This window comes from Entelurus aequoreus, linkage group LG22 (assembly GCF_033978785.1).
Source record: "Entelurus aequoreus isolate RoL-2023_Sb linkage group LG22, RoL_Eaeq_v1.1, whole genome shotgun sequence".
Classification (NCBI taxonomy): domain Eukaryota; kingdom Metazoa; phylum Chordata; class Actinopteri; order Syngnathiformes; family Syngnathidae; genus Entelurus; species Entelurus aequoreus.
The window spans coordinates 41422545-41440653 of NC_084752.1; the positions used below are offsets into that span (position 1 = coordinate 41422545).

An 18109-nucleotide genomic window follows, 5' to 3' on the forward strand; every position below is an offset into this window, starting at 1 on the left:
TCCTCATGAGCAAAATTGAACTCTGTCTCTGCCTGATTCCTTGCTTCTTGTCTCGTTTAATATAGTTCCGTGTTTGAACCTGACGTATTTGTATTCAGTCAAGTGACTTCTTCCGGGAAGTGAAAACTGTGGTGTTCAACCAAGCCAAGATGGTTGTTGTGCAGCCAGCAACTTTCTGAATACACAAAGGGCCTAGATCAAGGGTGTCAAACATACGGCCCACGGGCCGGATCAGGCCCTCCAACAGGTTTTATCCAGCCCGCGGGATGAGTTTGCTAAGTACAAAAATGAGTCGAAATTTTTGAATGAAATAAACTGCTGTTCTAAATGTGTCCTCATGATGTCGCAATAGCAATTCTTTGTATCTTTGTAGATGATGCTACATATGTAAAAACCCAACTAAAACACATGATGTTAGCCCACCAGTCGGGGAAAATGAGCAAACTACATCAATAACATCCTGTAATTTGATTTTGATATTATTTATTTATCTTGATAGATTGAAAATGAACACCAATGAGTTGACTGATGAACATTATCACATAATTGATTCTGAAAGTGTAAAAAAGGACAACTAAAGATAGAATACTATTGTATGAAAAAAAAAACATGATTTGTACATTTTCAGAATGTGTTTGTTCTATTTTTAAACAAAGAAAACAATCTGCAGTTGTCTTTATTTTTACGTTATCTTGCCGTAATTTTACCAGTCAGGCCAACTTGGAGTAGATCTTCCTCCAAGTGGCCCCCCATCTAAAATTAGTTTAAACACCCCTGGCCTGGATTTTCCTGCGAAAAGCAGATACGAGAAAAAAATCTACCGTAATTTCCGGACTATAAACCGCTACTTTTTCCCCTCGTTCTGGTCCCTGCGGCTTATACAAGGGTGCGGCTTATTTACGGACTGTTCTTCTCCGACACAGATGAAGAGGATTTCGGTGGTTTTAGTATGCAGGAGGAAGACGATGACACAATGATTAAAAACTGACTTTTCATATACCGGTAGGCTGGTTATTTTGATAACGTACAAGCGAGCACTTTGTATTACTTTGCACCGTTGTATTATTTGTACTCTGCACGAATGCTGTTCGCCATGTCAAAGATGTGAAAGTTTGATTGAATGATTGAAAGATTTATTGTTAATAAATGGGACGCTTTGCGTTCCCAAACAGTCATCTCTGTCCCGACAATCCCCTCCGTGGTAGCAGGAACCCCTATATACTACGGTAATTACACATCAAAACCCTGCGGCTTATAGTCGGGTGCGGCTTATATATGGAGCAATCTGTATTTTCCCCTGAATTTAGCTGGTGCGGCTTATAGTCAGGTGCGGCTTATAGTCCGGAAATTACGGTAATTATGAAACGGAATACATCCCTAAAGATTTGTTGAGTAATATCAAGGATTATCCGTCGGTGGCGTTCCCAGACATGTGGAACTATCTTTAGTTCCAGACGTCATTCTACACCACAAATTATGGTTAAGTTTAGAGATAAAGTTTAGGTGTCATAGACCGTATACGGAATTAAATATTTACACACTTTATATCAGTGAGTGTAAAGTTAAGAATGCCTCAATCAGTGCTGCCTTGTACTTATAAAAAAAACTTGCTCCTCATCAAATTTCCAAGTCTGTTTTTGTACTAACTTTTGAATTAATTTTAGTAGCTGGGACAAAAGGAAGTATTTCCCGTGTTTTTATTGGTTGTTTTGCTACACACTTTTAACACAACACAAAAGAACACAAACAATGTCAATGTGTTAATAGTGTCAGTCCAAAACTGTTTCTATTCTCTCTTTATCTTATTTACCCAACAGACGTCCAGCAGCCCCTTCACATTAAAGAGGAAGAGGAGGATCCACAGCCCACCCACATTAAAGAGGAAGAGGATGATCCACAGCCCACCCACATTAAAGAGGAAGAGGATGATCCACAACCCACCTACATTAAAGAGGAAGAGGATGATCCACAGCCCACCTACATTAAAGAGGAAAAGGATGATCCACTGCCCACCTACATGAAAAAGGAAGAGGAGGATCCACACATGAAAGAGGAAGAGGAGGGAGAGTGTGTTGTAGGGCAGGAGGAGGATGATGCCAGCAAGTTTCCACTGCCTGTTGTCTCTGTGAAGACTGAAGAGCATGAAGACAAAGCACCTGAGTCCTCACAGCTTCATCACAGTCCAAGTAAGCACATATCATTTTATTCTCAGGGCATTCAATCCATCACAACTGGACTGTTCACTTTGTCTTAGAAGACTCATCCAAGTAGGCTTCATCACTTCATGCTCATACACTTCAAGTCTTAAAGGCCTACTGAAAGCCACTACTACCGACCACGCAGTCTGATAGTTTATATATCAATGATGAAATCTTAACATCTAATCTAACTTTACTAATCTAACCCGGCCAATACGGCCGGGTTAGATTAGTAAAGTGCAATTTTAAATTTCCCGCGAAATATTCTGCTGAAAACGTCTCGGTATGATGACGTTTGCGCGTGACGTCACGGATTGTGCGGACATATTGGGACACCATTGTGGCCAGCTATTAAGTCGTCTGTTTTCATCTCAAAATTCCACAGTATTCTGGACATCCGTGTTGGTGAATCTTTTGGAATTTGTTTAATGAACAATGAAGACAGCAAAGAAGAAAGCTGTAGGTGGGAAGCCGTGTATTAGCGGCCGGCTGGACTCTTACCAGGAGGACTTTGAGTTGGATAGCAGACGCGCTACCGTGAGTACGCAGCTTTGGCTTCCAAACATTTGATCGCTTGCCCATACGTGCATGCCGCTATGTGCAGTCACGTACACAACTTTGGGGAAATATATGTGCTGTATGAACTTTACGGAGGTGAACGGTACTTTGGGCTGTGGGATTGAGTGTGTTGTGCGGGTGTTTGAGTTGTATTGGCGGGTTATATGGACGGGAGGGGGGAGGTGTTTGTTATGTGGCATATTAAATTTAACCCTAGTTGTGTTGTGGCTAATAGAGTATAAGGCTGCAGCTAACGATTATTTTTCTATCGATTAATCTGTAGATTTTTTTTATTATTAATCTATAGATTTTTTTTTCGATTAATCTATGGATTATTTTTCCTTTTACCGATTATTTTTTTATTTAAAATGAAGATGAAAAAATAAATGTTGGCCAGTTTTTTCAAAAGGCATGGCTTTTATTTACAAAAAAAAAAGTATGGCCTCTCAGTCAACATTGACAACAACATGACAAAATATTCTGTAACAATGTAAACATATAAAACTTTTAACATTTAACAAAATTAAAAGTAGCTTATTTGCTTTTTAATGTGCAATATAAAAGTAAACATCCAGTGCAAATCTTAATATTGTGCAATAATATAAGCATTTCAAAAGTAAAAGTATTTCTTATTTTGCTTTAAAATGTGCAAAAATAAAGATAAACATCCAATACAAAAAAGTGCAAAACGAAATATTCTGTAACAACAGTGTAAACATTTCAACAAAAGTAAAAGTATTGCTTATTTGCTAAAATGTGCAAAAATAAAGATAAACATCCAATACAAAAAAGTGCAAAAGGAAATATTTTGTAACAACAGTGTAAACATTTCAACAAAAGTAAAAGTATTTCTTATTTGCTAAAATGTGCAAAAATAAAGATAAACATCCAATACAAAAAAGTGCAAAAGGAAATATTCTGTAACAACAGTGTAAACATGTCAACAAAAGTAAAAGTATTGCTTATTTTGCTTTAAAATGTGCAAAAATAAAGATAAACATCCAGCACAAAAAAGTGCCAATCTAAATATTCTGGAGCACTGTAAACATTAAGTATTGCTTTTAAAATGTGCAAAATAAACATCTAGTCCAACACAGTACACAATAACCAATTCTACTCATTCCAGTGAGTGACTAACAGTTGTAATGAAGAAAGGTTAGCATGTCTACATGCTCTGGGGTGAGGCTGGTACTTTTCTTGTTTACAATATTCCCAGCAGCTGAAAATAGGCGCTGTCACGCCAAATTTCTTCCCACCTACAAAAACCTCCCCCCCACCCCCCCATTTGCTTCCGGTCACGTCATCCCATAGCTTGTGTTTGTAAATTTTAATTTTTATTTTTGTAATATTTTTTATAATATAGCGTTAACAAAACGTCTGTATTAATCGGACAAATTAACTTGAGGATATTCCTGACTGAATGCACATTTGACTCGTGGACATATGCGGAAATGAATAACTGGAAGTAAATGGGGGGGGGGGGTGTTTGTAGGGGGGAAGAAATTTGGCGTGACGCGCTCAGAAGGGGTCGATGTGGCTGGAGCTGAGAGGTAAGACCGATGATGATGATGATAGTATGATTAAAGTGAAAGTTAATTGTCCGTTTGTACATAGTATATGTAACTGTTAATGTTGTAAAAGGTATTTGCACAACTAATTAACGTTAGCGTTAAAGAGGAGCGCGTCTTTGTAAACACTGAACAGGCACGCCAAACGCGCCTCAGAGCGAAACGGTGCTTTAGTTTATGAATTTACAATGCAGATACAAATGACACATTCATGTTTTTGTGTAATGATGACAACGGAAACTCACACGGACGATTGACTAGTTGATGGTGATGGCAAGAACGCTGTTGGGTGTTTTCTTTTCAAATGTTCGTTCATAGCCGTTGTGCTGCTATGATAGGCCATATCCACTCGACACAGTGTGCATACAACAACATTATTAGGCCGTTTATTGAAATACTCCCACACTTTTGACGACTTTTGGCGTGCTTTTTTTCCCCTCGCTCGCACAGCTCGCATCGTCTGCTTTGCGCTCCGCCATGACGGTAGTGTGACGTAAATATGCGACGCGTCGACGCACAAAAACGGCGTCGACGTATTTACGTAATCGATGACGTCGACTACGTCGACGCGTCGTTTCAGCCTTAATAGAGTATATATATGTCTTGTGTTTATTTACTGTATTAGTCATTCCCAGCTGAATATTAGGTCCCACCCGCCTCTCACAGCATCTTCCCTATCTGAATCGCTTCCACTGCCCTCTAATCCTTCACTCTCACTTTCCTCATCCACAAATCTTTCATCCTCGCTCAAATTAATGGGTTAATCGTCTCTTTCTCGGTCCGAATCGCTCTCGCTGCTGGTGGCCATGATTGTAAACAATGTGCAGATGAGAGGTGCTCCACAATCTGTGACGTCACGCTACTTCCGGTACAGGCAAGGCTTTTTTTATCAGCGACCAAAAGTTGCGAACTTTATCGTCTATGTTCTCTACTAAATCCTTTCGGCAAAAATATGGCAATATCGCGAAATGATCAAGTATGACACATAGAATGGACCTGCTATCCCAGTGTAAATAAGAAAATTTCATTTCAGTAGGCCTTTTAATCTAATCATTGGAATTTAAAAGGGGAACTGCACTTTTTTGGGGGAATGTTTCTATCGTTCACAATCATTATAAAAGACACAACGGTGGGTATATTAAAAAAAAATCACATTACAACAAGGGCTGGGCGATATGGCCTTTTATTAATATGTGGATATGTTTAGGCCATGTCACGATACACCATATATATGTGGATATGTTTAGTCCGTGTCACGTTACACCATATATATGTGGATATGTTTAGTCCATGTCACGATACACCATATATACCGTATTTCCTTGAATAGCCGCAGTGGCGCTAATTAATTTAAAACCTCCGGTCACTCCTGCGTTTACTGGAAACCGGCGGGATGGCCGTGCTTGCGGTAATTATTTTAAAACCTCTTCTCACTCCGGCGTTTACCAAAAGGAATCCGGTAAATGTAGGCGTGCGCTTTGAGTGTGATGTAAGCATACCATCATGAAAAGCATATTTAATTAAAAAAAACGTTGTTATGGTCTTACCTGTACTTATAAATGGAGTCCATTTGCAGCTCCTTCTGACCAAAAGCATCGATAACTTGTTTATAGAAGTCTTCCTTATTTTCTTTCTTCCGTTTTAAAAGTCTCTCTGTCTCGATGGAGATATTCCTTTAATTATTACCTCCTGCTTCGATTGAAAGTCCAGTTTAGAAAACTGTTTTATTTTAGATACTGGTATGTAATCCTCAAAGTTAAAAGTTCAGACGAGAGGGGAAAAAAAACAAACAATCTATTGCTGCGTGGTCACTTCTTCTGCAGTACTGGAAGTCGCAAGAAGGATCACTAGCACGGCAGCGCCCTCTACCACCAGGAGGCGGGAGTCATTTAATGAGTCGTAATAAAACATAGCTGCTTACTGTTCTTTTTAGCATACCGTACCGGTATTCAATAGCTTGGACCTTAAATCCTACTGAATAGCTCTTTATTTTCTTGCCTTTATGCGATTTTAAATTACGGTATTGAAATGACCGCTTTGTGATTTTATTTCAAGGCGTGACAATGCCTTGAAAGGTGAAGTGTCACTAATGACGTGACGAGTTTGACCCGGTGGTGAAACGAGGCATACCGTTTCTTCAAAATAAAGCGCTTTGAAAGACGCAACTCCAACAACAAAAAGTCAGTTCTCCACCACTACAAACTAACACAATATTAATAATAAGAATTGCAATTACCGGTATATAACAACACAATATTGATATTGTTTATTTAAAGCGTACCGTATTTTACAATTTTTTTTTCATAAATTAAGCATTTCAAGCATGTAAATAACAATACTACCGTAGTATTGGCCACGAGATGAGACAGACAAATGTGTTTGGAAGGTAAACTGTTTTTAATGATTAATGATTCAGACATTTATCACTGTCTGAAAGAAGTTAACAGGGATTACTGTCATAGTAAGCGTGTGGCACACTCACTAAAGGCAATTATAATGTGACACTCTTTATTTTTACAAGGTGTCATTCAACAATTACATACATTTTCTGTATGTAAAAACACATGAAAACAAATTGAATATAAAATGTGTACCGGTAATTATTAACTACAATTGTAACAAACATTATCAGTGTAAACAACATACGGTACGTGAGGCCAGAGAGAAAATATACTGTAATTTGAACTTGAACAAACTGAAAATGTTCCTGTCGGCATTACTGACAGATGCTTCCCCCACTGCACCTTGATGGACATCTACTACGGTAATTGTACTACATCTTGTGGAGACCCATCAGTTGTTAAGACCTCTTCATCTTCAGCGTCGTCCATTTCTCCGTCACCTTGTCCACCGTCGTTTGAAATAATTTCATCCGTGTCCGCTTCCTCATCACTCTCATACATTTTTACGTCATCTGTGTCATCTTGTCTCAGGGGCTGATTGAGGAGGCCTTGTAGATCACCCTTAATCTCTACCAGTGTCTTGCTCTTCTCTGACAACTCTTTGCAAGCGTCATGTGCAATGCCCCCTGCTTTCAGCACTCCTATTTCACCATCCTGTGATCCATCTGGGCTTGTTATCCCACAAACCCGGAAAGATTTCTCGATCAATTCTTCACCAAGCCCTTGCCAAGCAGCTTTCACCCACTTAACCATCAGGACTTTTGTTGGTGGTTTCATGTTACCCCCCTTAGTGTATTCTTTTGGTCCGTCACTCATCCATTCCTCATACATAGCTCTGTACGCTGTCTTGAAAGGCTTGTTCCAACAAACATCGGGTGCCTAGATGAGTCCTGCAGATGAAAACGTGAATCAAATGAGAATTTGTCACCATGGTATCAAACAACAAATCAATTATATTTAGATATTTTGGTTCATTAAATTGTATATATCATAAAGTGAAATGTGAGTGTTTAAAATAACCGGTAAATCATATTACCTGTGCAACCACCAGGAATGACAGCCATTTTTGTGCTCATGGTCCTGAGCACAGCCTTTGTGGAGTCCTGGATGTGGCATCTGAACGCATCCCACACCAATAGACGTGGGCGGAACGCAATCCGTCCCCATACATCACAAAGCCATTGGTGTGTCAGTTCTTCATTCATCCACCCATTTTTAGACATTGCCACTACAACACTGCTTATTTTGTCCACTTCTTTATCCCTTCGCACTCCCTTGAAGACAATGAACGGCTTCAGCTTTTGTCCATTGGCCTTTGCCGATAAACACACGGTCACACGTGCCTTCTCACGGCCTGTGGATTTGATTGGGATGCTTTTGGTACCAGTCAGATCCACCGTCGTATCTCCCGAGAGATCCAACCAAATTGGCGTCTCGTCCATTGCACCAATCAGGTCGAGTGTGAAGCTGTTCTTGATAAGCAGGGATCGGACATACAGAATAAAGTCAATCAATTTTGGAATGACTTTTTCCGGAATAGCTTGACTAACAGTCGTTCTCTTTCTCAGAGTAATGCCGTGTCTGGCAAAGAAGCCTTGGAGCCATCCCCTACTCCCAACAAAAGTTTCTGCTGCCGCATTGTCACGGACACTGGCATCATTTCTCCATAAATCCATTGCTTTCACTTGAACCATTTTCCTTGATACTCTTAGTCTCTCACGGCGCTGCTTCATAATCCATTCTATCAGAATATGCTCCATTGTTTCGCTTACCACTTGTCGACCTGCGCCTCTCAACCTTTTCCTCTCACTTCCCGCACTTCCGGATTGGTATTCCGCCACCAGCTTCCCATCCATACTACACCATTCTCTTATTCTGCGAGCATCTACTCCAAACTTTCAAGCAGCTCCCTCCTTAGTGTTCTTTTTTGCAAAATCAATGGCTTGTACTTTAAATCCGATTGCATAAATCTTTATCTTTTGTCCTTTGTGAGATTGCAGACTACTGAAAGCAGCTTCCTCCATTTTGAAAATGAGGACAGGTAAAGCGTCACTCGTGACGTAACGAATTTGACCCGGCGGAAGTTCTAAACAGGTATCCTAATTTTTTTGCGAAACGAGTTTGACCCGGCGAAAATTATAGACATGCGATAATAAAATTAATATTTTGCGAAACGGATTTGATCCGGCGTTAATAATGAACCGGCGATAAGGCCAAGCATGCGTTAATTATTTTGAGAAACGAGTTTGACCCGGCAGTAATTCTAGACGTGCAAATACTATATTCCCTGCGCCAACTCAAGGAAATACGGTATGTGGATATGTTTAGGCCATGTCACGATACACCATATATATGTGGATATGTTTAGTCCATGTCACGATACACCATATATATGTGGATATGTTTAGTCCATGTCACGATACACCATATATATGTGGATATGTTTAGTCCATGTCACGATACACCATATATATGTGGATATGTTTAGTCCATGTCACGATACACCATATATATGTGGATATGTTTAGTCCATGTCACGATACACCATATATATGTGGATATGTTTAGTCCATGTCACGATACACCATATATATGTGGATATGTTTAGTCCATGTCACGATACACCATATATATGTGGATATGTTTAGTCCATGTCACGATACACCATATATATGTGGATATTTTGCCTTAGCCTTGAATGAACACTTGATGCATATAATCACAGCAGTATGATGATTCTATGTGTCTACATTAAAACATTCTTCTTCATACTGCATTAATATATGCTACTTTTAAACTTTCATGCAGAGAGGGAAACCACAACTAAGTTAATTTAGCAAAAGTGTATTTATTAAACAGTTATTAAGCAGTGGCACAAACATTCATGTCATTTCAAAACAGAAAGTGCAAGATTGTCAGAGACATTTTAAAACAAGCTGTTAGTGCACTTTTGTGCATGATGTCACTAAGATGACATATCAAAACAACACTAAATTAAAGTGCACTTTTTGTACAGAACACCACTACAATAGTTTAAAACAAATAAAGTGCACTGTTGTGCATGATGTCACACAAGATATTTCAATAAGTGTCAAATAAAAATGAGTTGCATAATAGGAAATCAAATAGTGTATGTCCTTCACTATGTGGTAGGTTCCTGCGGAAGTTATCTCCTTCTGTTGTTGACTATTTGTTTCATACGGTGTTGATGTGGAAATGGTTGCTTGGGCATTTTGTGGGTGTGGCACTGAACGGAGATGTTGACATGCAGAGTTTCAAGCACTCTTCATTCTCTAGCAGGTGACTTTTCAAATGATGCTACATATTAGCAGTGCTGCTACTTTTTGTAGCAACGCTTTTTCCGCATACTTGTTCACCATCTACCTGCTTGAAGCCAAACCACCGCCAGACGATGGACCCCCTGCTGTTTGTCTTGGGAATTAATTCCTTCATTTGTTACCAGATTGGCACCTTCTTTCTCTCGTATTACCACTAGCACCACAGCTAACGTTACCATGCCGCTACCTGTCTGCTCCGTGAGAGCGTATGACGTTGCACACGTGACAGTATGTGACGTATGTAAGAAGGTGCGCTTGTTTTATGTCTCAGTGAGAAGGAGAGACAAGAAAGAGTGAGAAGAGCCGGTAGTGTAATGCCTGCAGCTAAAAGCAACTGTGTGAGAACGTATACTCCAATATCACCATATAGTCATTTTCTATATCGCACAGAGACAAACCCACGATATATCCAGTATATTCCATATATCACCCAGCCCTAATTCTAACTCATAAATGTAAATAAAAGTCCACTTGCAATGGAGCCAATGGGAGGTCCTCTATAACCATCCAAAATACACCAACAATACTCCATTTGCATTTTGTGGCTTGAATGTCCACCAAGTGTTAGTTGACTTGACTTGAGTTTGACTTTATTTGGAACTTGCAAGCATACAACATGACGCATCACACGTGCATGCACACATATGACGCATCACACGTGCATGCACACAACATGACGCATCACACGTGCGTGCACACAACATGACGCATCACACGTGCGTGCACACAACATGACGCATCACACGTGCGTGCACACAACATGACGCATCACACGTGCGTGCACACAACATGACGCATCACACGTGCGTGCACACAACATGACGCATCACACGTGCGTGCACACAACATGACGCATCACACGTGCGTGCATACAACATGACGCATCACACGTGCGTGCATACAACATGACGCATCACACATGCGTGCATACAACATGACGCATCACACACGCGTGCATACAACATGACACATCACACACGCATGCATACAACATGACACATCACACACGCATGCATACAACATGACACATCACACACGCATGCATACAACATGACACATCACACACGCATGCATACAACATGACACATCACACACGCATGCATACAACATGACACATCACACACGCATGCATACAACATGATACATCACACACGCATGCATACAACATGATACATCACACATGCATGCATACAACATGATACATCACACATGCATGCATACAACATGATGCATCACACATGCATGCATACAACATGATGCATCACACATGCATGCATACAACATGATGCATCACACATGCATGCATACAACATGATGCATCACACATGCATGCATGCATACAACATGATGCATCACACATGCATGCATGCATACAACATGATGCATCACACATGCATGCATGCATACAATATGATGCATCACACATGCATGCATACAACATGATACATCACACATGCATGCATACAACATGATACATCACACATGCATGCATACAACATGATGCATCACACATGCATGCATACAACATGATACATCACAATTTCCAGTTTGTCTATTCAACATTTTGGAAAAGGACTAGGAAGAAGCAGAGCTTATTTAATCCTACCCCTTTTCTTTTACATAACAGTTGCTAACACTTTTGTTGACTTCCTGTTCTCAATGTATCCACAATAAGTAATCACAATAAAAATAAATCAATAATAATGAGTGAAGTAAGTTATATTTCATATGGTGAGATGAGTAAGATGATGTAGAAAATGAATGATGGATGAAATAAATTGAGAATGTTTGTCATGGTTCTTCTTCTTTGTACTTTGTAAACACTTTAAGTGTGAAGAGTTTCTTGAAGTGGATCATATTAGTACATTGTTTGATTGCTTTGCTTAATCCATTCCATCATTTAATTCCACATACTGATATACTGAAGGTCTTAAGTGTTGTACGTGCATACAAATGTTTTATATTACATTTTTCTCTAAGTTGATATTTCTCCTCTTTAGTTGAGAATTGTTGTACATTCTTGGCTAGCAGGTTATAGTTTGCTTTGTGTATCATTTTAGCTGTTTGCAAATTCACTATGTGGTGGAATTTCAGTATTTTTGATTCAATAAATAAAGTGTTTGTATGTTGTCTATATCCAACATGATGTATTATTATACCTGATCTTTTTTGTAATACACTTAATGAATGAAGTGTACTTTTGTAGTTATTTCCCATATTTCTACGCAATAAGTCAGATATGTAACACTAGTGAGCAGTAGAGAATATGAAGTCATTTTTGGTCTAGAACATGTTTTGCGGAATACAAAACTTCATATTCACCATGACATCTATAAAGAGAACCTCCAGGTCTACAATTTAGTCTTAAAAAGTGCTAGAGAAACATTCTTCTCCAATATCATAAACAGCAACACAAATAAGGCCAAACCCCTATTCGCAACCGTTGACAGACTGACTAAACCCCCAACACAAATACCAGCCGAACTCCACTCCACGCAGAAATGCAATGAGTTTGCATTCTTTTATACTGATAAAATTGAAGGCATCAGACGCACCATCAATATCTCAAGTAAAAAAGTTGGATCACCACCCCATTTAGGCAAAAGTAACACAGCAATGATGGCAATCTTTAATGCGATAGACTCTAAAACTCCAGTGGAAACGGTGACAGCTCTAAAGTCATCCACCTGCTGCCTTGATGTTTTACCTACCAACTTCTTTAAGAATGTTTTTCACTGCCTATCAACAGACGTCTTGCAAATAGTTAATAATTCTATTCAATCGGGCAATTTCCCGAAGGCTTTCATTAAAGCTCTTCTAAAAAAGCGGAGCCTTGATGCCTCTGTTATCAACAACTACAGACCAATTTCAAATCTACCATTCATAAGTAAAATAATTTAGAAAGTTGTCCTCCAACAACTAAATCACTTCTTGGCTTCTACTGGCTGCCACAACAACTTCCAGTCAGGATTTCGACCTCTTCATAGCACAGAGACGGCCCTTCTTAAAGTTATAAATGACATCCGTCTAAACACAGACTCTGGCAAAACTTCAGTATTAATGCTTTTGGACCTCAGTGCTGCATTTGACACTGTCCACCACTCAATACTTTTGGACAGGTTGGAAAACTGGGTGGGGATCTCAGGCACAGTTTTAAGCTGGTTCAAGTCATATCTACAAGATAGGAACTATTTTGTTTCCATTGGTGACTTTGTATCAGAACCAACCAACGTAACGTGTGGAGTCCCCCAAGGTTCAATCTTGGGGCCGACTTTATTTAACATCTATATGCTCCCACTAGGACAAATCATGCAAAATAATAACATTGACCATCATTGCTATGCTGATGACACCCAATTATATGTAGCGCTATCACCAAATGACTATCGCCCCATAGATCTTCTGTGCCAGTGCATTGAGCAAGTCAAACACTGGATGTGCCAACATTTCCTACAACTAAATGAAGATAAAACTGAGATAATTGTTTTTGGTGCTAAAAAAAGAAAGGTTTAAAGTCGTCCAACACCTTCAATCACTGTCCCTGAAAACCTCAAATAAAGCCAGAAATCTTGGGGTTATTTTAGATTCTGATTTACATTTCGACAGTCACATCAAGTCAGTAACAAAATCGGCCTACTATCACCTCAAAAATGTAAAAAGACTTAGAGGGCTCATGTCAGCTCAAGACTTTGAAAAACTTGTACATGCGTTTATTACCAGTAGGCTAGACTATTGTAATGGTCTCCTTGCAGGTCTTCCCAAAAAAACTGTCAGGCAGCTACAGCTTGTTCAGAACGCTGCTGCTAGAGTTCTAACAAAGACCAAAAAATGTGAGCACATTACAGCAATTCTTAAATCCTTACATTGGCTCCCTGTACATCAGAGAATTGATTTAAAAATCCTCCTGCTCACATATAAATCACTACATGGTCTAGGGCCCAAGTATATCACTGATATGCTCCCACTATATAAGCCCTCTAGATCACTAAGATCTTCTGAGACCAATCTGTTAGCGGTTCCAAGAGTAAACTCAAATCAAGGGAGAGCATCATTCAGTCACTATGCAACAAATAGCTGGAATAAACTTCCTGAAGATGTCAGACTTTCCCCAACTCTGACTACTTTTAAAACTAGACTGAAGACTTTTATGTTCACCTTAGCTTTCAGCTAAATCTTTTAATTTTTAACGTCCGCACTGTTTTTGTTTTTATTGTCTGCATTTTAATTTTGCTTTTATTTTCTTTCATTTCGCTTTGTTGTCTGTGAAGCACTTTGAGTATGCCTTGTGTATGAAAAGCGTTATACAAATAAAGTTGCCTTGCCTTGCCTTGCTTTATTCATTATTGACGTGTTTCTGGCTACTTTGTTATATATTTTTTACCTGAGATTTCCAGTTCAATTTATCATCAATTATTATACCTAGAAATGTGGTTTCATTTACCGTATTTTTCGGAGTATAAGTCGCACCGGCCGAAAATGCATAATAAAGAAGGAAAAAAACATATATAAGTCACACTGGAGTATAAGTCGCATTTTGGGGGGAAATTTATTTGATAAAACTCAACACCAAGAATAGACATTTGAAAGGCAATTTAAAATAAATAAAGAATAGTGAACAACAGGCTGAATAAGTGTACGTTATATGAGGCATAAATAACCAACTGAGAACGTGCCTGGTATGTTAACGTAACATATTATGGTAAGAGTCATTCAAATAACTATAACATATAGAACATGCTATACGTTTACCAAACAATCTGTCACTCCTAATCGCTAAATCCCATGAAATCTTATACGTCTAGTCTCTTACGTGAATGAGCTACATAATATTATTTGATATTTTACACTAATGTGTTAATATTTTCACACATAAGTCGCTCCTGAGCATAAGTCGCACCCCGGTAAAACTATGAAAAAAACTGCGACTTATAGTCTGAAAAATACGGTACTCTTTCAATTTCTATTCCGTCTATTTGTGTCTGACTTTCTCTTCTACTGTTACCAAATAGCATTATTTTACTTTGACTGAGATTCAAAGATAGTCTGTTTTTGTCAAAGCATCTTTTTATTGTGTTAATTTCTTCTGTTTTTATTTGTATTATCTTCTGTGTGTTCTCTCCTGAACAAAACACTGTTGTATCATCCGCAAATAATACTAACTTTAAATATTTTATAACTTTACAAATGTCATTTATATAGAGATTGAATAATGTAGGTCCTAGTATTGATCCCTGAGGTACACCACAGGATATATTTAGCGTTGTAGACGTGTGTTCGCCTAGCTTCACGTATTGTTTCCTGTTGGTTAAATAACTTCTAATCCAGTTTAAGACCAACCCTCTGATGCCATATCCTTCTAGTTGTTTGATGAAAATATTGTGATTAATTGTGTCAAATGCTTTAGTTAGATCCAACAACACTGCTGCTGCACATTTTTTACTATCTATTGCATTGCTCATTTCTTCTGTCATTTCAATTAAAGCCATCAAAGTTGAAACATTAGCTGTGTATCCATATTGGTTCTCTTCTAGTATTCTATGTTTGTTTGTGAAACTCTCTAATCTGTTATTGGACACTTTTTCAATGAAAACTGTGGAAGTAAAGAAACAGGTCTATAATTTGTAAATTGGTGTTTGTCTCCAGTCTTATAAATTGGTGCAACTTTAGCTATTTTCATTGTGTTTGGGTATTTGAAACGATAGGTTACTAATATACATGAATGGTCCTGAGATCTCTTCTAGAACCTTTTTTATGGTTTCCATATCAATTCCATTACAATCAGTTGAAGTCTTAGATTACAGGATTATAACTATTTCCTCCTGTGTCACATTACTGAGGAACATGGAGTTGGGATTTGGCTCTATGGTATCATTATAGTCCTCAATTGAAACTGGGTCTGGAATCCTTTCTTCCAATTTTGGTCCAATATTTACAAAGTAATTATTGAAGCTTTCAACTACTTCCTTTATGTTGTCATTATTTGTGTTTCCGTCTAAGAAGTATTGGGGGTAATCCCCGCAAATATAAACTTGGCTTCAGCCTATTCCTTTTTCCGTCATTCTTTTTCTTTTCTTTTTGTGTGTAAATGTGTATGATTGTTAAATATGTATCATCTGTACTGTTAAACTGGTCACACAGAATGGTTGATGGTTGATTATATGATGGAAATAAACTTATTTCATTAAAAAAAAAACATATGGGACGCGGGTTGTCTTACGTCAGCACCAGAAGTGGTAAAATCAGCTGCTCACCTGGCAGGTTTTTTGGGGATGAATAGGAAAGTCCTTCTTTAGCTGCCGTCTAGTTCTATCATATATTGCTGCCTTTGCACCTGTCAATGTTCACTTTTGTATGCACATTAAATCAACAACAAATCTTGACTTTGGAGCAATGTTCACAGACTCTAGTATTTGGCTCTCTATTAGATGTGACAGTGCCTACCTCTTTAGGACCACCCTTTCTAGATATATAAAGATGTGTATTTACAACATTAATACGTACATACTATGCAAATATAAAAAAGGTAAGCTTTTAGTTAATTTTAATAAGTTTTGTTTTAAATGTTTTGTTTGTAATTGGTTTTTAATCCTCATTATTTACTTCAAGTTATTACAGTATGTCTCTATATACATGTTTATTTTATACATTTTGGCCAAAGGAGGCACATTTCAATTTCTTACTCACACTTGTTATTACATATGTTGACCAGAGGGGGATGAATAGGGAAGTCCTTCTTTAGTCCTTCTTTAGATGCTGTCTTGTTTTATCAATCAATCAATCAATCAATGTTTATTTATATAGCCCTAAATCACAAGTGTCTCAAAGGGCTGTACAAGCCACAACGACATCCTCGGTACAGAGCCCACATACGGGCAAGGAAAAAAACTCACCCCAGTGGGACGTCAATATTGCTGCCTTTGCACCTGTCAATGTTAATTTTTTACGCACATTAAATCAACAAAAAACCCTGACTTTGGAGCAATGTTCACATACTCTAGTATTAGATGCAATGTTATTGGGACCATGATTTATGTCATCACTTGTTCACACCTCCTCATATGGAAAATACTTTTCCTTCTTCATGTCTCAAGAACACACACACACACACACACACACACGTTATTGTATGTGTGACCTTCTTGACAACCTCTGAAAAATGCCTACCTCTTTAGGACCAGCATTTTTAAATATATAAAGATTTATATTTACAACATTAATAATATATACATACTATGCAAATATAAAAAAGGTAAGCTTTTAGTTAATTTGTTTTGGATTTAGTTTTTTGTAATTTGTTTTCAATCTTCATTATTACTTCAAGTTCTTACGATCTCTGTCTGTCTGTCTGTCAATGAGAATAAAAATATAACAGTAAAATAAGAATATAACAAGAGAAACTAGACACTAGTGACCATGTTATGAAAAAGTATTGCACTGTTATTGTTTTGTGTTTGTACAGTGAATGTATATGTACAGTATGTGTATATGTATGTCTGTACAGTGAATGTATATGTACAGAATGTGTATATGTGTTTGTACAGTGAGTGTATATGTACAGTATGTGTATGTTTGTATAATGAATGTGCATGTGGATGTACGAACTTTGAGTATGTAAATATGTACTGTATTTGTATATGTATGTGGGAGCGTAGGTACCTGTGTATGTATGTATGTGAGTATATGTGAATTTGTATGTACAATGTGGGAGCCAGAGTACGGCCCCAGGCTCCCCGAGAGCCCAACCCACAAACAGTAAGTGTGGTGCCCAGGGAACCAGGGACCACCGCCCCCACGCAGCCAAGCCGGACAGCGACAGGAACCCCAGAGCCCGGCCCACCGCGCCGCCCACAAGGGTCAGCAGCAGGCCGCAGACAGACGCACCCGGCAGAGGACAAGGCACGAGAAAAGCTGGGGACAGCCAGACCCCAAGCCAGCGAGAGACCACACCCCACACGGGCAGAAAGGCGGGACGCCCCGCCCGGGGGGCCCGGAGACTCCCCGCAACCGGACGGGAAGACCGCCCCACCGGCAACCGTGCCCCCACT

At 38.8% G+C, this 18109-nt stretch overlaps 1 protein-coding gene across 1 annotated transcript in view; it reads left to right on the forward strand.

The window, feature by feature from the left end:
- The window catches only part of LOC133639736 (zinc finger protein 180-like), a 53982-nt gene that overhangs the window by 22616 nt on the left and 13257 nt on the right, over positions 1–18109 (forward strand). The window contains exon 4 of the mRNA XM_062033318.1: positions 1818–2186. Within this exon, the coding sequence (XP_061889302.1) occupies positions 1818–2186 (369 nt within the window). The remainder of the gene's footprint in view (positions 1–1817; positions 2187–18109) is intronic.